The sequence below is a fragment of the Thunnus maccoyii genome, chromosome 8 (assembly GCF_910596095.1).
Source record: "Thunnus maccoyii chromosome 8, fThuMac1.1, whole genome shotgun sequence".
Classification (NCBI taxonomy): domain Eukaryota; kingdom Metazoa; phylum Chordata; class Actinopteri; order Scombriformes; family Scombridae; genus Thunnus; species Thunnus maccoyii.
In genome coordinates, this window is record NC_056540.1 from 3,560,131 (window position 1) to 3,580,053 (window position 19,923).

General features: G+C 45.9%; 1 protein-coding gene, 7 non-coding genes and 2 pseudogenes across 8 annotated transcripts; all 10 read left to right on the forward strand.

Annotated features, from left to right (window-relative positions):
• The first annotated feature begins 4,201 nt into the window (after positions 1 to 4,201).
• LOC121902785 lies at positions 4,202 to 4,382 on the forward strand (annotated as a pseudogene).
• A 533-nt stretch (positions 4,383 to 4,915) lies between these two features.
• LOC121902927 lies at positions 4,916 to 5,031 on the forward strand. The gene has a single exon (XR_006097894.1). It is a non-coding gene; the product is annotated as a U5 spliceosomal RNA (small nuclear RNA).
• A 2,069-nt stretch (positions 5,032 to 7,100) lies between these two features.
• On the forward strand, positions 7,101 to 10,526 carry LOC121902267. The gene is made up of 3 exons (XM_042419523.1): positions 7,101 to 7,286; positions 9,470 to 9,737; positions 9,864 to 10,526. The coding sequence occupies exons 2-3, from the start codon at positions 9,549 to 9,551 to the stop codon at positions 10,524 to 10,526; spliced, it is 852 nt and encodes a 283-aa protein (XP_042275457.1). The 5' UTR covers positions 7,101 to 7,286; positions 9,470 to 9,548.
• Positions 10,527 to 10,914: 388 nt separating this feature from the next.
• On the forward strand, positions 10,915 to 11,089 carry LOC121902788 (annotated as a pseudogene).
• Positions 11,090 to 11,622: 533 nt separating this feature from the next.
• LOC121902930 lies at positions 11,623 to 11,738 on the forward strand. The gene has a single exon (XR_006097897.1). It is a non-coding gene; the product is annotated as a U5 spliceosomal RNA (small nuclear RNA).
• Positions 11,739 to 11,914: 176 nt separating this feature from the next.
• On the forward strand, positions 11,915 to 12,105 carry LOC121902710. The gene has a single exon (XR_006097700.1). It is a non-coding gene; the product is annotated as a U2 spliceosomal RNA (small nuclear RNA).
• Positions 12,106 to 12,638: 533 nt separating this feature from the next.
• On the forward strand, positions 12,639 to 12,754 carry LOC121902931. The gene has a single exon (XR_006097898.1). It is a non-coding gene; the product is annotated as a U5 spliceosomal RNA (small nuclear RNA).
• A 5,831-nt stretch (positions 12,755 to 18,585) lies between these two features.
• LOC121902784 lies at positions 18,586 to 18,772 on the forward strand. Its single transcript, XR_006097765.1, has one exon. It is a non-coding gene; the product is annotated as a U2 spliceosomal RNA (small nuclear RNA).
• A 533-nt stretch (positions 18,773 to 19,305) lies between these two features.
• LOC121902935 lies at positions 19,306 to 19,421 on the forward strand. Its single transcript, XR_006097902.1, has one exon. It is a non-coding gene; the product is annotated as a U5 spliceosomal RNA (small nuclear RNA).
• Positions 19,422 to 19,597: 176 nt separating this feature from the next.
• On the forward strand, positions 19,598 to 19,788 carry LOC121902716. The gene has a single exon (XR_006097706.1). It is a non-coding gene; the product is annotated as a U2 spliceosomal RNA (small nuclear RNA).
• The last annotated feature ends 135 nt before the right edge of the window (positions 19,789 to 19,923 follow it).

The following is a 19,923-nucleotide window of genomic DNA, read 5'->3' on the forward strand; positions in this document are numbered from 1 at the left end:
TATTAAGTGCAAGGTAGCAGTTTCGGGGGAATGATTTGCTCTAAAGCCAAATTGCATACAATGTGGACCAAAATTGCTTGTATTAAGAAATATTGTCTGTTGTTCAATGACAGCTTTCTAGGCAACCTTTGAGAGTACTGGTAGTATACTTATTGGTCTGTTGTTACTGGCTTCGAGGTGGTCTCCAGATTTAAAAATAGGTGTGGCAATGGCATATTTCCAGTCATTAAGAAAGGAGCTGTGTTTAAAAGACAAGTTAATGAAATGAGCAATAGGGGGAGTTAAAATATCTTTGTGTGATTTAACAAACATGGTGTCAAATTGGAAAGCATTTTGGAGCTTTTTAAGGAGCTGATGATTTTGTTTACTTGTAACTCATTAGTCTCTACCAGCTCGAAAACCTGGCCTGTAGCATGTATAGGAACAATATCCATTTTCCTTTTCGTTATTTTTTTTCCTAACTCGTATACAGACTCAGGAAAAAAAATGTTAAAGACAGAAGCAACAGTAAGATGATCTTCAATTAACTTTCCTTGTACTTTGAGTTTAAAATCTCCTAAAAATTTCAGGTCCCTCCTTGTGAGATTATCAATGTTCTTCCAGATCAATTTACTGTTGCATTTGTCTCATTCAATATATTGAGATAAAAACAAGATTTAGCTTCTCTTAGCTCTTGGATAACTTTGTTTCTTAAACCTTTATAAGTCAGCATGTCAGTGTCTCTTCTAGTTTTAATTGCCTTCCTTAGTGCAGCATCTCTAGATTTCATTAGTTTCCATGAATTTTCATTAAACCACTGTAAATTGTTTTTATTTTTAGATTTTATCTGTATCCTCACATTAAATCTTTCCCCCACAGTGTTGATTTTGTGAGTAAAAGTATCAGAGCCATAGTCTAGATCAACAGACTATGACTACGTCATCCCAGTTCAAGATGTTAATTTCACTGACAAATTCTTCTTGTTTAGCTCTGGGTATGCACTGAAGTATCATTGTCTAAGTTGCCGTGGTCCTAAATCTATTTTTAGTCAGTTTTTTTGCACATAGGGTTAGGTTATGATCTGATAAGCCAGTGATTAAATCATAACTTTTAGCTATTCTTTCTGGTTTGTTAGTAAATATCAGATCGATTTGTGTACTGGAGCATTTTGCAATCCTAGTTGGGCCTTTTAGTAGTTGTTCGAGTTGGAATTTCTCTGTGATCATTTTTATTTTTTTCCTCTTAGATTTATCCTCCCAGTTCACATTAAAATCACCCATAAGTAATAATTCTTTGTTGAGATTGCACTCTTCCAAGACTTCTGTGAGTTGATCATAGAAAGTGTCATCTTCAGGAGGGGGCCTATAGACACCTATGATGTTAAAGACATTTGTTGGGATAACATTTTTATCCCAACATATTCTAATGTGTTACCCGCATTGTAAACCACACGTTCACATTTGATGTTGTCTCTCACATAAAAAAGGACCCCTCCTCCTCTTCCATCGGGTCTGTCTCTTCTGAAACATTGGTATCCAGACTCCGTGAACACATTCACAAGAGTTGTTTGTTTCAACCATGTTTCAGTCAGACAGAGAAAGTCCAAATTTGAGTCAGACAGAAGATGAGTTAGCTGATTGCTCTTTGCAGTAATGCCTCTGATGTTAAAATGTCCACCGAATAGCCCCCTCTGTTTCAGCTTCGGGTCCCATAAGACTTTTGCATGATTGACAGTTTGGAAGGTTTTGAATAGCCTCTGCCTCCTTGCTACAGGGTTTTGACACACAGTGGTGTTAGCAGTAAGTTTTGTGAGAGAGACACTGGACCTATCAAGGTCTCCACAGCCCAGTAGCAAAAAGTTATTCATTGAGACATCATGCCTTGTGTTAACAAAGTTTAGACTGTTAAGGGGAGAAGTCTCACTCAGAAAGTTGATGCTCATTCATCACCGGCACCAGAGTTGTTCCAGACACACTCAGGCACAAATCAGCACAGAAGTTGTGCAGTACTTCAGGGGTCACTGGTCCAGGATTTAGCTGAACATCTCTGAAGAGCAGGAGCAGCATGAAGAGGAGACCTGCTATTCTCCGAAACGGGGTGGCATATGACCGGACCACTGGATCGGTGATTTGCTCTGCTACCTGGGCTCATCTGTGCCGCAAGACAGAGGAATAGATTGCAAAATATCCCAGTAAGTTATGATGAAAACTCACTGTAGGAGTGTCAACTGGCCATGAGCCAGCATTTGTCCCAAGCACAATCACTCAGTGTCCCAGCTGTTTTCCATCAACATTGATTGCTCTGGCCAGACAGACACGTACAGACAATACAGCAGTGAGTACCAACAGTAGTCCAAAAAGCACTCCATGAAACACAGCCCAGATGTTTTTGCTGATGTATGACTGCTTTGAACTTGACGCAGTTTTTGACAGGCCTGCTCTGTGGTACGATAAACAGCCTCAGAGGAGAGTCCTATGCAGCAATCCCATCCAGGATCCCGGTGGCCCAAGGGTAGATGCTCCTCTTAAGCCCCTCAGCACCGGCCCATCCTAACCCATCCTCACTCTCTTCCCATGGATTTCTATATTTTTGTATTTCTCTAGAATCAGTGATATGCCTCCAAATGAAATGCAAAAGTACATTGTTTATGAGGATTGCTGCAACTCTTCAAAAGATGCACATTTTGTAGTCACAGATGTGACAGAGAGCAGTTTTACATAGGCACTATGGTAGCATAGAGGCTGCATGTACAGAGTGCAAGCTGGTGAGGAAGTGGAGAAGCTAGCCATATGCAGGAAGCTGTCCAGCAGGCAACATAACTGTCAGTGCTGCGGTTATTTTCACTGAATCGTCATTTACGAAAACAGAAAAGGTAGCAGAGGCCAAAAAAAAAAAAAAAATACAGTGATACAAAATACAAAATACAGTCCTGTGTAAACAAAGTTAATTGATATTACTGTCCTTTTTGGAGCTCATGAATGCACTGAAAATCCAGTTAATTTCAGGGTCAACCCTCTTTACCACCAGAATGTTTTCTTTGGCCCATCATCGACTCTGTGTGGAAGCAAGAGGAGGGACTGCACCTCAGCAGGCAGCTCCCGGAGATGTGGTGTATTTGGATGGAGATATCCGAGCTGACAGTTCAGGTAGGTGGTTAAATTAAAATTTAACCACAGTTGCAAATCCCACAAACTTATGTGGTCAATATTGCTTCTCGGCCTTTTGGCTAAGACTGCGGTCGCCTCCTGTTGGTGGTAAATATTCTTGCCTGTTGTGGCATTGATTTCTTACCATTGCTTGGGAGGATATTCACTTAATTCCTTGTGTAAAGTATTTCAACTCTACTGTAGTTGTACATCTTGCAAAAATAGGAATCCATTGGCTCAGAGGACTGTCTAACGTCACTCTGCGGTAAGTAACACCTTGACCAGGCCAAACACAAAGTACCTTTTAAATTTCCTTCATTTTGTTGGTTTTAGGATATTTTACTTATTTATTGGTATTCTATGATTTTTAGGGTATTTATTGGCAATTTTAAAGGTTTTAGTTGCTTTTAGTTGTTTTACCTTGTGGTGCCTCCACCATGTCGGCCCCCCGTGCCGGCATGCAGAGGCACCACAGTATCTGTTTTACCTTCCAAGAAAGAGATGGAAAGCTTCTGGGGATGTCAAGACTTGACTTTTCCAGGAAGCTAGTTCAAAACGCTTTGGACCTGAACTGTATTTTTACCCTGCCTAATAAAAAAGGCTTTGATGTAAGTTTTTGATCTGCTGTTTCGCTTAGAGAGTTCTGGACATGCTTTGAAAATGTGAAACCCCAGTATTCTGCTTTCTGCGGATGACATTTGTTTGTGGTTGGGGAGATTGAAGGGTCCCCATTCAACAATGGCAGGACCCCCAAGGCTTCCAAAGCCTGAAACATCCGCCATCCATGGTAGCTCTGGGAGAAAACAGGGGCTACATTCATTACCAGGGTCAGCCCAAGTTATGCCGCAAGTGTGGTGAGCATGGGAACCTGGCAGAAGCATGCCAGCAGATTGTTTGTGTAAAAGAGAAATTGGGCACACCTTTGAGGAGTGCTCCAATGGCAGACGGTGCAATCTTTGTGGAGAAACAAACCACCTCTTCAGAGATTGCCCCAAGTCTTTTGCCAACAAATTAAAGGCAGCAAGGTAAATGGAAAATGGGAAAACTGTCGGACAATCTGTTTGAAATGTGTGTCAATAAATTTTTTCGAAAGAAAAAAAAAAATCTGTTCTTATCAGTTTAATATCTGATATGTCCTCTATACGGGGACAAAGTATTAAACGGATTTTTAGCACCTGGAGCTGAAAGAGGGGCTTGCTCCGTTCACTCCACGCATCGACCCGGTATTGCAGTGCCGCCGGGAACGGTGCACCCTTCTCTTTGCTTTGTGGAAAGCCAAGTGCTCGGAGGAAAGCGGCAGGGCTCAGCGTGCAAGCTGTCACTGTCGTCAGTCAAAGCGGATGGCAGCAGCGTTTATGGCTTGGGAGAGTGGAAAAGCAGCCTTTATGATGCTCCCCATCTCAAATGAGCGTATATATGTCAGCTATGACAACTGGGGCAAAAGTGCAGCGTACAACGTGAGATTTGCACGTCTGGTTGACAGACAAACATGACAAAGAGGGAAAGTCGCCGTGCGCTGCGATAGGTCCAAAATACCCCTTGGATCTGCGCTGCGTCTTCCCTGCTGGAGCCATGGAGCGCATGCGGGCGCCTGAGTATTTTTGTGTTTTGGTAGCCTGCGTCTGACAGCCAGTCCTTAATATCTCAGCATTGCGATCGGATAGAGCCCGTGATGGGGGAAACGGGTGTGGCCTGGGATTTGGTACGCGGCAAGCCAAGGGAGCCTCACCGTGAAGGTGGTGACTGGGACGACTGGGCTCTTTCGGCTGCTGTTGAGGAGCGGGCCGTACTTACTCTGGTTTCTCTTCACAACGTACAAGTCTTTCGCCTTTTACTAAAGACTTCCGTGGAGAGGAACACCCACGAGTTAAACCTATTTTTGGCAGGCTTTGCAGTTTGGCAGAGCCTCGTGTGTTTGTGAAAAGCCAAGCAGCTGTCCTCAACGAGGCGTGCGGCTGCGTCAAGGAGCACCTGGGCGGAGCCGCTAAGCAGAAGTCGTTCTTGGAGCCGTTTGAAACGACTGCGCCGCGACGAGCGAGACCTGTGCAGGAGGGCACCACGGGCGGCATACCGCAAGGGTTCATCGCTTCTCGGCCTTTTGGCTAAGACTGCGGTTGCCTCCTGTTGGTGGTAAAAATTCTTGCCTGTTGTGGCATTAATTTGTTACTACTGCTTGGGAGGATATTCTCTTCATTCCTTGTGTAAAGTATTTCAACTCCATTTGTAGTTGTACATCTTGCACAAATAGGAATTCATTGGCTCAGAGGACTGTCTAACTGTACTCTGCGGTAAGTAACACCTTGACCAAGCCAAACAGAAAGGTAAGTCTCTTTTATTTTCCTTTACTTTGGTTGGTTTTAAGGTATTTTAGTTATTTATTGGTGTTTTTGAGCTTTTTAGCATATTTATTTGCACTTATAAAGGTTTTAGTTGTTTTAACTTGTGGTGCCTCCACCATGTCGGCCCCCCATGCCGGCATGCGGAGGCACCACAGTGTCCGTTTTATCTTCCAAGAGAGAGATGGAAAGCTTCTAGGGATGTCAAGACTAGACTTTTCCCGGAAGCTAGTTCAGAAAACATTGAACTTTAAACCAGAGGACCTGAATTGTATATTGACCTTGCCAAACAACAAAGGCTTTAATGTAAGTTTTCGATCTGCTGTTTTGCTAAGAGAGTTCTGGACACGCTTTGAAAATGTGAAACCCCAGTTTTCTGCTTTCAATGTTGAGAAACTGACTGATAATGCTTTGAAAACGGTTATTGTTAGGATGTTCAATGAGACAGTGAATGCAGAGGACATTTGTTTGTGGCTGGGGAGATACTGCACTGTTAAAGGCCAGGCTACCAAAGTGAGAGATGAGGATGGCATTTGGAATTGTGCTTGGAGGGTCCCCATCCAACAATGGCAGGACCCCCAAGGATTCCAAGGCTTGAAACATCTGCCATCCATGGTAGTTCTGGGAGAAAACAGGGGCTATATTCACTACAAGGGTCAGCCCAAGCTCTGCCGCAAGCGTGGTGAGCATGGGCACCTGGCAGAAGCATGCCAGCAGATTGTTTGTGGGAAATGTAGAGAAATTGGGCACACCTTTGAGGAGTGCTCCAATGGCAGACGGTGTAATCTTTGTGGAGAATCAAACCACCTCTTCAGAGATTGCCCCAAGTCTTTTGCCAACAAATTAAAGGCAGCAAAGCAAATGGAAAATGTGAAAAATGGCGGACAAGCTGAACTGTTAAGAGAGCTACCAGAAGGGGCTGGGCAGGAAAATTCAAATCTCCCGCCAAATCCTGTGATTGGAGGAGAGGAATCAGGTGAGGCGGGAGTGGGGGAGGGGCCTGCAACAGCCCCACCAGTGGAGAGTTCTGTGGAGGATGGGGTGATGCAGGCAGAGGGCGGAGCTAGCTCTGAATGTGAAGAAGTCCAATCACAAGAAGACAGCGAGGATGCCCCCCTCCCCGCAGCCCAGCAATCAAAGAGGCCTGCATCAGAATTGTCCTCTGAGTCTCCTGTAGTCTCAGAGAAGAGGGGAAGAGTTGGGTTTTTCTCAGACAGTTCATCTGTGGAGGAACCCAGAGTCTTCCCCTCCGGTTCACCAAATGAGGTCTCGTTTTTAACAATAGCTCTGCAATCAACCCCTAGAGACTCAAAATTAAATGCGACACTGTGTCCAAGGCCAACCCCCAGAGTCCGATCGGGGAATGGAGCTCAACCCCTTCACTCTTCACCAGTGGGAGTGAAGGAAGAGCTACATTCACAAGAAATTGCCTAACATTTGTTTTACTTTTTAAAGGTATTTTAATGTTTTAATCTCCTTTTTAGTCTTTTAAAATGTCATACCTGTTGTTTTTAACCATACTCATGACACTCACCTTCTCTACCTGTTGTTTTTAACCATACTCATGACACTCACCTTCTCAACCATCAATGTGAGAAGTGTGAAGTCGAGAGTTAGAGCCCAGGGTGTTTTATCCTTTCTTCATTCTTTTAAGTCAGATGTGTTTTTAATACAGGAATGTGGCCTACCGTTTTTAAAACAGTACAGACAGTGGGAGGATATGTGGCCAAAATCATCAATATGGAGCGGGTCAAATCAAAACAAGAACGATGGAGTGGCCATTTTAATAAAAAATCCTCAAGTTCTGGTGAAGGGCAGCACTGTGGTGAGAGACGGTCGGGCACTTTTAACACATTTGACTTTTATGGGACAGGATTTTAACCTTTTAAATATTTATGGCTTTAATGAGAAGAATGACAGGTATGACCTTTTAGAAGACCTGCAGTTCCACATGCTAGGCAGAGTACCATTAGTTGTAGGGGGTGATTTTAACTGTATTTTAAGTAGAAATGATAGGAAAGGAGCAGGGGATAATTTTAAAGTGGATAAAACATCGGTTTTATTACAGGGCATTTGCAAGGATTTTAAACTCCAGGACTGTTTTAAAACCATGCATCCCAGAGAGGAAGGCTTCACCTGGTTCAGTGGTGATGGCACCAGAGCCTCTCGCATCGACTATATTTTTACACGGGACTGCCCACCAACCGATGCTAGATTGACCCCTGTTTTCTTTTCCGATCACCTAATGCTTTCCTGCACCCTTTCACTCTCTTCGGGTGTGACATTAGGAAGTGGTCTGTGGAAACTCAACTGCTCCCTGTTAGAAGATAAGGAGCTCATTAGTCAATACAGGGAGCAGTACCAAGAGTGGCAGACCCTTCAAGACTTTTACGATTCACGTGCACACTGGTGGGAAATGGTGAAGGGAAAGACCCAGACTTTCTTTAGAAAAGCAGGTAAGAGAAAAAAGAGTAAAGAAGACAGACGCATGATGGGACTGCAAAAAAGACTACAGCGCTATTTTAAACTAAATCAAAATGGAATGGATTTTAATGAGGAGATTAAACAAATTAAAACAGAGATGTCGGTTTTAGCAGAAATAAAAAGTAAGGGTGTCATTTTAAGGAGCAGGGAACGGGAAATAGAAGAGGGGGAGAAGTGCACTCGATATTTCTTCAAGAAAATTTTAAATAAAGGGGGGAACATTTTAAAACTAAGAAAAGACAATGGGTGCACGGCTAACACAATGGAAGAGATTAATGAAACGGTTGAAAATTTTTATGGAGAATTGTACAAGGAAAAAAACATTGAAATGGACACCATGACTGAAGTCTTAAAATTCATTGAAAACACAGTAAAGGACAGTGTGCTTTTATCCTAAGATTTTAGTATTTTTGAGTTAAATAAATGTCTTATGAGTTTTAAGAAAGGGAAGTCCCCAGGACAAGATGGACTTCCCTTGGAATTTTATTTGACTTTTTGGGACATTTTAGCACCTGACTTGCTTACTGTTTTTATGGATTTTGAGCGTTTTTACCGACTTCCTGACAGTTTTAGAGTAGGGATAGTGACTCTTCTTCACAAAAAGAAAGACAAGACTGACCTGAAGAACTGGAGACCTATCACACTTTTAAATTTTGACTGCAAACTTTTTAGTAAAGTTTTAGCATCACGTATGTCCTTGGTTTTAGAAGAGGTGATTCACCCGGATCAAGCCTGTGCCATCCCGGAGAGGAAGATCACCGACAGCCTCGTACTGATCCGAGACACCATCTGTTACGCGAGAGACAGAAACATCCGGCTAGTAGTACTCAATCTAGATTTTGAGAAAGCCTTTGATCGGGTCTCGCACCAGTACCTTTTCCAGGTACTGCTAAAAATGGGGTTCCCAGAGAGGTTTGTAGCTTGGGTGGGATTGCTGTACCGGGGCATTACCAGCAAATTCGTTGTTAACGGGCATCTGACAAAAGCAGTCGATATCAACTGCGGCGTCCGTCAGGGTTGTCCGTTATCTGCCCTCCTCTATGTCACCTGTATAGAACCACTGGCACAGGTCTTGAGAAGGGACCAACGAATCAATGGGGTGGGAGTTCCAGGGAGCGGGGGACTTGTCACCAAGTGTGTTTTATATATGGACGACGTGAACATTTTATGCACTGACCTTTTATCTGTTAACAGGACGCTGGACTTGACTGACTGGTTTGGACGGGCCTCTGGGTCTAAATTAAACAGAGGCAAGACCCAAGCCCAGTTTTATGGACCATGGACAGCGACTGAGACGACAGGACTCCCTTTGACTATGACCCAGACTGACCAGAAAATACTGGGGATTAAATTTGACAGGGAAGGGGGAGGTAGAACAAATTGGCCAGACGTGGTAGGGAAAGTACGGCAAAGACTAGGGTACTGGGGACTTAGAGGACTGACCATGGAAGGAAAGGTTTTAATCATTAAAGCAGTGATTTTACCTTTGCTTTTACTGATCAGTTCTGTTTTTATCCCACCTAGGAGAGTGCTTTTAGATCTGGACCGAGCCATCTTTTATTTTCTGTGGGGCTCGAAGTGGGAAAGGCTAAGAAGAGAGATCATGAAGAAGCCAAAAGAAAAAGGAGGAAAAGGAGTGCCCGATCTATATCTGTTTTTAGGAAGTAGATACACAACACTGCACCTCAAAATAGCTACAGACCCATCCGGAAACCCCAAGACAAAAGCAATGACACGATTCTGGATGGGATCTTACCTCAGAAAGATGAAGTTTTTACCCACAGATCTCAAAGTACCTGTGTCTTTTAACCTGCCACCTGTTTATGTTTTTATCCAGACGTTTCTCAAGCATTTTAACTTGGAGCAGGAGGAGCTGCATATTTTAACTAACCACCGGTCTCTGATTTCTGTTGTGCAGGAGCGGGAACCAGTGAGTCCAGTGCGCGGGCTCGCATTCGGCGAGCCCTCAACAGTTTGGCGCAACGTCAACCATTCCGCTCTTCCAAACAGACTCCGGGACCTGTCATGGATGGTGGCTCATGAGATCCTCCCAGTTAGGTCCGTTATGCACTCCCGGGGCATGTCAACGCTCTCAACCTGCCCCCGACCTGGTTGTGGCGCGCCTGAGTCGGTGAGGCATCTGCTCTGGGAGTGCAGTGCTGCCGTAGACCAGTGGGCAACAGCCGGCTCCTTACAATTCCCGTACTTGCCAGCAAGGGAGGTCCTCACAGCACAACTAGTGCTCTATGGGGTGAGCCAAACAGCGATAAAAAAGAATGACTTTGCCAAGCAGTGGCTCACCCTAGCTGCCATCAAAGACGCCATGTGGACCTCCAGAAACTTGCTGGTAAGAAAGCACATGCAGATCCCCCCCGTGGCTGTGATCCGGATGGCCGCAGCGACGGCCCAAGCGGCCGGAGCTGCTGGCGGCGGGCCTAGGACACAGCCACAAAGAAGCATCGCCTCTGTGCCCATTCGGAGGAAGGAGCCGGAGCTACACGCAAAAAGGTCAAAGCAGCGACGGCCTGGCTCTCCGGGTGAGGCAGGTGGGAATGAGCATCAGGGTGAGAGTCTCCTCTGAGCACCACGACAGGATCCCGAGAGACCCGTTGTTTGGGAGAGCGGAATGAGTTACCCTTGGTAGGGACTCACTGCGCTCCTGCACAAAGAAGGACCTGGCAAAAACATCTTAACGAAATGCACTCCCTTTTAAAGACTTTTAAAATGGACACTCAAAACATACTGTCATCCACATGAGAAGTGTTTTATGAATGGCTTTTACCTGTGACAATGCTGGTTTTATCTGTAATACCTCTTAAAACAAAAGTTTTATTGTTTTAAATGTGGTTTTACAGATCACACTGATTTATTTATTTATTTATTTATTTATTTATGAATTGCATTTTCAAGGTAAATTTTATGTCATGAATATGAACAACTTTGATGAAATGTGTTTGAAATGAGTGTCAATAAATTTTTTCGAAAGAAAAATCTGTTCTTGTCAGTTTAATATCTGATATGTCCTCTATACGGGGACAAAGTATTAAACGGATTTTTAGCACCTGGAGCTGAAAGAGGGGCTTGCTCCGTTCACTCCACGCATCGACCCGGTATTGCAGTGCCGCCGGGAACGGTGCACCCTTCTCTTTGCTTTGTGGAAAGCCAAGTGCTCGGAGGAAAGCGGCAGGGCTCAGCGTGCAAGCTGTCACTGTCGTCAGTCAAAGTGGATGGCAGCAGCGTTTATGGCTTGGGAGAGTGGAAAAGCAGCCTTTATGACGCTCCCCATCTCAAATGAGCGTATATATGTCAGCTATGACAAGTGGGGCAAAAGTGCAGCGTACAACGTGAGATTTGCACGTCTGGTTGACAGACAAACATGACAAAGAGGGAAAGTCGCCGTGCGCTGCGATAGGTCCAAAATACCCCTTGGATCTGCGCTGCGTCTTCCCTGCTGGAGCCATGGAGCGCATGCGGGCGCCTGAGTATTTCTGTGTTTTGGTAGCCTGCGTCTGACAGCCAGTCCTTAATATCTCAGCATTGCGATCGGATAGAGCCCGTGATGGGGGAAACGGGTGTGGCCTGGGATTTGGTACGCGGCAAGCCAAGGGAGCCTCACCGTGAAGGTGGTGACTGGGACGACTGGGGTCTTTCGGCTGCTGTTGAGGAGCGGGCCGTACTTACTCTGGTTTCTCTTCATGACGTACAAGTCTTTCGCCTTTTACTAAAGACTTCCGTGGAGAGGAACACCCACGAGTTAAACCTATTTTTGGCAGGCTTTGCAGTTTGGCAGAGCCTCGTGTGTTTGTGAAAAGCCAAGCAGCTGTCCTCAACGAGGCGTGCGGCTGCGTCAAGGAGCACCTGGGCGGAGCCGCTAAGCAGAAGTCGTTCTTGGAGCCGTTTGAAGCGACTGCGCCGCGACGAGCGAGACCTGTGCAGGAGGGCACCACGGGCGGCAGACCGCAAGGGTTCATCGCTTCTCGGCCTTTTGGCTAAGATCAAGTGTAGTATCTGTTCTTATCAGTTTAATATCTGATATGTCCTCTATATGGGGACAAAGTATTAAACGGATTTTTAGCACCTGGAGCTGAAAGAGGGGCTTGCTCCGTTCACTCCACGCATCGACCCGGTATTGCAGTGCCGCCGGGAACGGTGCACCCTTCTCTTTGCTTTGTGGAAAGCCAAGTGCTCGGAGGAAAGCGGCAGGGCTCAGCGTGCAAGCTGTCACTGTCGTCAGTCAAAGCGGATGGCAGCAGCGTTTATGGCTTGGGAGAGTGGAAAAGCAGCCTTTATGACGCTCCCCATCTCAAATGAGCGTATATATGTCAGCTATGACAACTGGGGCAAAAGTGCAGCGTACAACGTGAGATTTGCACGTCTGGTTGACAGACAAACATGACAAAGAGGGAAAGTCGCCGTGCGCTGCGATAGGTCCAAAATACCCCTTGGATCTGCGCTGCGTCTTCCCTGCTGGAGCCATGGAGCGCATGCGGGCGCCTGAGTATTTCTGTGTTTTGGTAGCCTGCGTCTGACAGCCAGTCCTTAATATCTCAGCATTGCGATCGGATAGAGCCCGTGATGGGGGAAACGGGTGTGGCCTGGGATTTGGTACGCGGCAAGCCAAGGGAGCCTCACCGTGAAGGTGGTGACTGGGACGACTGGGGTCTTTCGGCTGCTGTTGAGGAGCGGGCCGTACTTACTCTGGTTTCTCTTCATGACGTACAAGTCTTTCGCCTTTTACTAAAGACTTCCGTGGAGAGGAACACCCACGAGTTAAACCTATTTTTGGCAGGCTTTGCAGTTTGGCAGAGCCTCGTGTGTTTGTGAAAAGCCAAGCAGCTGTCCTCAACGAGGCGTGCGGCTGCGTCAAGGAGCACCTGGGCGGAGCCGCTAAGCAGAAGTCGTTCTTGGAGCCGTTTGAAGCGACTGCGCCGCGACGAGCGAGACCTGTGCAGGAGGGCACCACGGGCGGCAGACCGCAAGGGTTCATCGCTTCTCGGCCTTTTGGCTAAGACTGCGGTCGCCTCCTGTTGGTGGTAAAAATTCATGCCTGTTGTGGCATTAATTTGTTGCTACTGCTTGGGAGGATATTCCCTTCATTCCTTGTGCAAAGTATTTCAACTCTATTTGTAGTTGTTCATCTTGCACAAATAGGAATTCATTGGCTCAGAGAACAGTCTAACTGTACTCTGCGGTAAGTAACACCTTGACCAGGCCAAACAGAAAGGTAAGTCTCTTTTAATTTCCTTTATTTTGGTTGGTTTTACGGTATTTTAGTTATTTATTGGTATTTTTGAGCCTTTTAGCATATTTTTTGGCACTTTTAAAGGTTTTAGTTGCTTTTAGTTGTTTTAACTTGTGGTGCCTCCACCATGTCGGCCCCCCATGCCGGCATGCGGAGGCACCACAGTGTCCGTTTTATCTTCCAAGAGAAAGATGGAAAGCTTCTAGGGATGTCAAGACTAGACTTTTCCCGAAAGCTAGTTCAGAAAACATTGAACTTTAAACCAGAGGACCTGAATTGTATATTGACCTTGCCAAACAACAAAGGCTTTGATGTAAGTTTTCGATCTGCTGTTTTGCTAAGAGAGTTCTGGACACGCTTTGAAAATGTGAAACCCCAGTTTTCTGCTTTCAATGTTGAGAAACTGACTGATAATGCTTTGAAAACGGTTATTGTTAGGATGTTCAATGAGACAGTGAATGCAGAGGACATTTGTTTGTGGCTGGGGAGATATTGCACTGTAAAAGGCCAGGCTACAAAAGTGAGAGATGAGGATGGCATCTGGAATTGCGCTTGGAGGGTCCCCATCCAACAATGGCAGGACCCCCAAGGCTTCCAGGGCTTGAAACATCTGCCATCCATGGTAGTTCTGGGAGAAAACAGGGGCTATATTCACTACCAGGGTCAGCCCAAGCTCTGCCGCAAGTGTGGTGAGCATGGGCACCTGGCAGAAGCATGCCAGCAGATTGTTTGTGGGAAATGTAGAGAAATTGGGCACACCTTTGAGGAGTGCTCCAATGGCAGACGGTGTAATCTTTGTGGAGAAACAAACCACCTCTTCAGAGATTGCCCTAAGTCTTTTGCCAACAAATTGAAGGCAGCAAAGCAAATGGAAAATGTGAAAAATGGCGGACAAGCTGAATTGTTAAGAGAGCTACCAGAAGAGGCTGGGCAGGAAAATTCAAATCTCCCGCCAAATCCTGTGATTGGAGGAGAGGAATCAGGTGAGGCGGGAGTGGGGGAGGGGCCTGCAACAGCCCCACCAGTGGAGAGTTCTGTGGAGGATGGGGTGATGCAGGCAGAGGGCGGAGCTAGCTCTGAATGTGAAGAAGTCCAATCACAAGAAGACAGCGAGGATGCCCCCCTCCCCGCAGCCCAGCAATCAAAGAGGCCTGCATCAGAATTGTCCTCTGAGTCTCCTGTAGTCTCAGAGAAGAGGGGAAGAGTTGGGATTTTCTCAGACAGTTCATCTGTGGAGGAACCCAGAGTCTTCCCCTCCGGTTCACCAAATGAGGTCTCGTTTTTAACAATAGCTCTGCAATCAACCCCTAGAGACTCAAAATTAAATGCGACACTGTGTCCAAGGCCAACCCCCAGAGTCCGATTGGGGAATGGAGCTCAACCCCTTCACTCTTCACCAGTGGGAGTGAAGGAAGAGCTACATTCACAAGAAATTGCTTGACATTTGTTTTACTTTTTAAAGGTTTTTAATGTTTTAATCTCCTTTTTAGTCTTTTAAAATTTCATACCTGTTGTTTTTAACCATACTCATGACACTCACCTTCTCAACCATCAATGTGAGAAGTGTGAAGTCGAGAGTTAGAGCCCAAAGTGTTTTATCCTTTCTTCATTCTTTTAAGTCAGATGTGTTTTTAATACAGGAATGTGGCCTACCGTTTTTAAAACAGTACAGACAGTGGGAGGATATGTGGCCAAAATCATCAATATGGAGCGGGTCAAATCAAAACAAGAACGATGGAGTGGCCATTTTAATAAAAAATCCTCAAGTTCTGGTGAAGGGCAGCACTGTGGTGAGAGACGGTCGGGCACTTTTAACACATTTGACTTTTATGGGACAGGATTTTAACCTTTTAAATATTTATGGCTTTAATGAGAAGAATGACAGGTATGACCTTTTAGAAGACCTGCAGTTCCACATGCTAGGCAGAGTACCATTAGTTGTAGGGGGTGATTTTAACTGTATTTTAAGTAGAAATGATAGGAAAGGAGCAGGGGATAATTTTAAAGTGGATAAAACATCGGTTTTATTACAGGGCATTTGCAAGGATTTTAAACTCCAGGACTGTTTTAAAACCATGCATCCCAGAGAGGAAGGCTTCACCTGGTTCAGTGGTGATGGCACCAGAGCCTCTCGCATCGACTATATTTTTACACGGGACTGCCCACCAACCGATGCTAGATTGACCCCTGTTTTCTTTTCCGATCACCTAATGCTTTCCTGCACCCTTTCACTCTCTTCGGGTGTGACATTAGGAAGTGGTCTGTGGAAACTCAACTGCTCCCTGTTAGAAGATAAGGAGCTCATTAGTCAATACAGGGAGCAGTACCAAGAGTGGCAGACCCTTCAAGACTTTTACGATTCACGTGCACACTGGTGGGAAATGGTGAAGGGAAAGACCCAGACTTTCTTTAGAAAAGCAGGTAAGAGAAAAAAGAGTAAAGAAGACAGACGCATGATGGGACTGCAAAAAAGACTACAGCGCTATTTTAAACTAAATCAAAATGGAATGGATTTTAATGAGGAGATTAAACAAATTAAAACAGAGATGTCGGTTTTAGCAGAAATAAAAAGTAAGGGTGTCATTTTAAGGAGCAGGGAACGGGAAATAGAAGAGGGGGAGAAGTGCACTCGATATTTCTTCAAGAAAATTTTAAATAAAGGGGGGAACATTTTAAAACTAAGAAAAGACAATGGGTGCACGGCTAACAATGGAAGAGATTAATGAAACGGTTGAAAATTTTTATGGAGAATTGTACAAGGAAAAAAACATTGAAATGGACACCATGACTGAAGTCTTAAAATTCATTGAAAACACAGTAAAGGACAGTGTGCTTTTATCCCAAGATTTTAGTATTTTTGAGTTAAATAAAGGTCTTATGAGTTTTAAGAAAGGGAAGTCCCCAGGACAAGATGGACTTCCCTTGGAATTTTATTTGACTTTTTGGGACATTTTAGCACCTGACTTGCTTACTGTTTTTATGGATTTTGAGCGTTTTTACCGACTTCCTGACAGTTTTAGAGTAGGGATAGTGACTCTTCTTCACAAAAAGAAAGACAAGACTGACCTGAAGAACTGGAGACCTATCACACTTTTAAATTTTGACTGCAAACTTTTTAGTAAAGTTTTAGCATCACATATGTCCTTGGTTTTAGAAGAGGTGATTCACCCGGATCAAGCCTGTGCCATCCCGGGGAGGAAGATCACCGACAGCCTCGTACTGATCCGAGACACCATCTGTTACGCGAGAGACAGAAACATCCGGCTAGTAGTACTCAATCTAGATTTTGAGAAAGCCTTTGATCGGGTCTCGCACCAGTACCTTTTCCAGGTACTGCTAAAAATGGGGTTCCCAGAGAGGTTTGTAGCTTGGGTGGGATTGCTGTACCGGGGCATTACCAGCAAATTCGTTGTTAACGGGCATCTGACAAAAGCAGTCGATATCAACTGCGGCGTCCGTCAGGGTTGTCCGTTATCTGCCCTCCTCTATGTCACCTGTATAGAACCACTGGCACAGGTCTTGAGAAGGGACCAACGAATCAATGGGGTGGGAGTTCCAGGGAGCGGGGGACTTGTCACCAAGTGTGTTTTATATATGGACGACGTGAACATTTTATGCACTGACCTTTTATCTGTTAACAGGACGCTGGACTTGACTGACTGGTTTGGACGGGCCTCTGGGTCTAAATTAAACAGAGGCAAGACCCAAGCCCAGTTTTATGGACCATGGACAGCGACTGAGACGACAGGACTCCCTTTGACTATGACCCAGACTGACCAGAAAATACTGGGGATTGAATTTGACAGGGAAGGGGGAGGTAGAACAAATTGGCCAGACGTGGTAGGGAAAGTACGGCAAAGACTAGGGTACTGGGGACTTAGAGGACTGACCATGGAAGGAAAGGTTTTAATCATTAAAGCAGTGATTTTACCTTTGCTTTTACTGATCAGTTCTGTTTTTATCCCACCTAGGAGAGTGCTTTTAGATCTGGACCGAGCCATCTTTTATTTTCTGTGGGGCTCGAAGTGGGAAAGGCTAAGAAGAGAGATCATGAAGAAGCCAAAAGAAAAAGGAGGAAAAGGAGTGCCCGATCTATATCTGTTTTTAGGAAGTAGATACACAACACTGCACCTCAAAATAGCTACAGACCCATCCGGAAACCCCAAGACAAAAGCAATGACACGATTCTGGATGGGATCTTATCTCAGAAAGATGAAGTTTTTACCCACAGATCTCAAAGTACCTGTGTCTTTTAACCTGCCACCTGTTTATGCTTTTATCCAGATGTTTCTTAAGCATTTTAACTTGGAGCAGGAGGAGCTGCATATTTTAACTAACCACCGGTCTCTGATTTCTGTTGTGCAGGAGCGGGAACCAGTGAGTCCAGTGCGCGGGCTCGCATTCGGCGAGCCCTCAACAGTTTGGCGCAACGTCAACCATTCCGCTCTTCCAAACAGACTCCAGGACTTGTCATGGATGGTGGCTCATGAGATCCTCCCAGTTAGGTCCGTTATGCACTCCCGGGGCATGTCAACGCTCTCAACCTGCCCCCGACCTGGTTGTGGCGCGCCTGAGTCGGTGAGGCATCTGCTCTGGGAGTGCAGTGCTGCCGTAGACCAGTGGGCAACAGCCGGCTCCTTACAATTCCCGTACTTGCCAGCAAGGGAGGTCCTCACAGCACAACTAGTGCTCTATGGGGTGAGCCAAACAGCGATAAAAAAGAATGACTTTGCCAAGCAGTGGCTCACCCTAGCTGCCATCAAAGACGCCATGTGGACCTCCAGAAACTTGCTGGTAAGAAAGCACATGCAGATCCCCCCCGTGGCTGTGATCCGGATGGCCGCAGCGACGGCCCAAGCGGCCGGAGCTGCTGGCGGCGGGCCTAGGACACAGCCACAAAGAAGCATCGCCTCTGTGCCCATTCGGAGGAAGGAGCCGGAGCTACACGCAAAAAGGTCAAAGCAGCGGCGGCCTGGCTCTCCGGGTGAGGCAGGTGGGAAGGAGCATCAGGGTGAGAGTCTCCTCTGAGCACCACGACAGGATCCCGAGAGACCCGTTGTTTGGGAGAGCGGAATGAGTTACCCTTGGTAGGGACTCACTGCGCTCCTGCACAAAGAAGGACCTGGCAAAAACATCTTAACGAAATGCACTCCTTTTTAAAGACTTTTAAAATGGACACTCAAAACATACTGTCATCCACATGAGAAGTGTTTTATGAATGGCTTTTACCTGTGACAATGCTGGTTTTATCTGTAATACCTCTTAAAACAAAAGTTTTATTGTTTTAAATGTGGTTTTACAGATCACACTGATTTATTTATTTATTTATTTATGGATTGCATTTTCAAGGTAACTTTTATGTCATGAATATGAACAACTTTGATGAAATGTGTTTGAAATGAGTGTCAATAAATTTTTTCGAAAGAAAAAAATCTGTTCTTATCAGTTTAATATCTGATATGTCCTCTATACGGGGACAAAGTATTAAACGGATTTTTAGCACCTGGAGCTGAAAGAGGGGCTTGCTCCGTTCACTCCACGCATCGACCCGGTATTGCAGTGCCGCCGGGAACGGTGCACCCTTCTCTTTGCTTTGTGGAAAGCCAAGTGCTCGGAGGAAAGCGGCAGGGCTCAGCGTGCAAGCTGTCACTGTCGTCAGTCAAAGCGGATGGCAGCAGCGTTTATGGCTTGGGAGAGTGGAAAAGCAGCCTTTATGACGCTCCCCATCTCAAATGAGCGTATATATGTCAGCTATGACAACTGGGGCAAAAGTGCAGCGTACAACGTGAGATTTGCACGTCTGGTTGACAGACAAACATGACAAAGAGGGAAAGTCGCCGTGCGCTGCGATAGGTCCAAAATACCCCTTGGATCTGCGCTGCGTCTTCCCTGCTGGAGCCATGGAGCGCATGCGGGCGCATGAGTATTTCTGTGTTTTGGTAGCCTGCGTCTGACAGCCAGTCCTTAATATCTCAGCATTGCGATCGGATAGAGCCCGTGATTGGGGAAACGGGTGTGGCCTGGGATTTGGTACGCGGCAAGCCAAGGGAGCCTCACCGTGAAGGTGGTGACTGGGACGACTGGGGTCTTTCGGCTGCTGTTGAGGAGCGGGCCGTACTTACTCTGGTTTCTCTTCATAACGTACAAGTCTTTCGCCTTTTACTAAAGACTTCCGTGGAGAGGAACACCCACGAGTTAAACCTATTTCTGGCAGGCTTTGCAGTTTGGCAGAGCCTCGTGTGTTTGTGAAAAGCCAAGCAGCTGTCCTCAACGAGGCGTGCGGCTGCGTCAAGGAGCACCTGGGCGGAGCCGCTAAGCAGAAGTCGTTCTTGGAGCCGTTTGAAGCGACTGCGCCGCAACGAGCGAGACCTGTGCAGGAGGGCACCACGGGCGGCAGACCGCAAGGGTTCATCGCTTCTCGGCCTTTTGGCTAAGATCAAGTGTAGTATCTGTTCTTATCAGTTTAATATCTGATATGTCCTCTATACGGGGACAAAGTATTAAACGGATTTTTAGCACCTGGAGCTGAAAGAGGGGCTTGCTCCGTTCACTCCACGCATCGACCCGGTATTGCAGTGCCGCCGGGAACGGTGCACCCTTCTCTTTGCTTTGTGGAAAGCCAAGTGCTCGGAGGAAAGCGGCAGGGCTCAGCGTGCAAGCTGTCACTGTCGTCAGTCAAAGCGGATGGCAGCAGCGTTTATGGCTTGGGAGAGTGGAAAAGCAGCCTTTATGACGC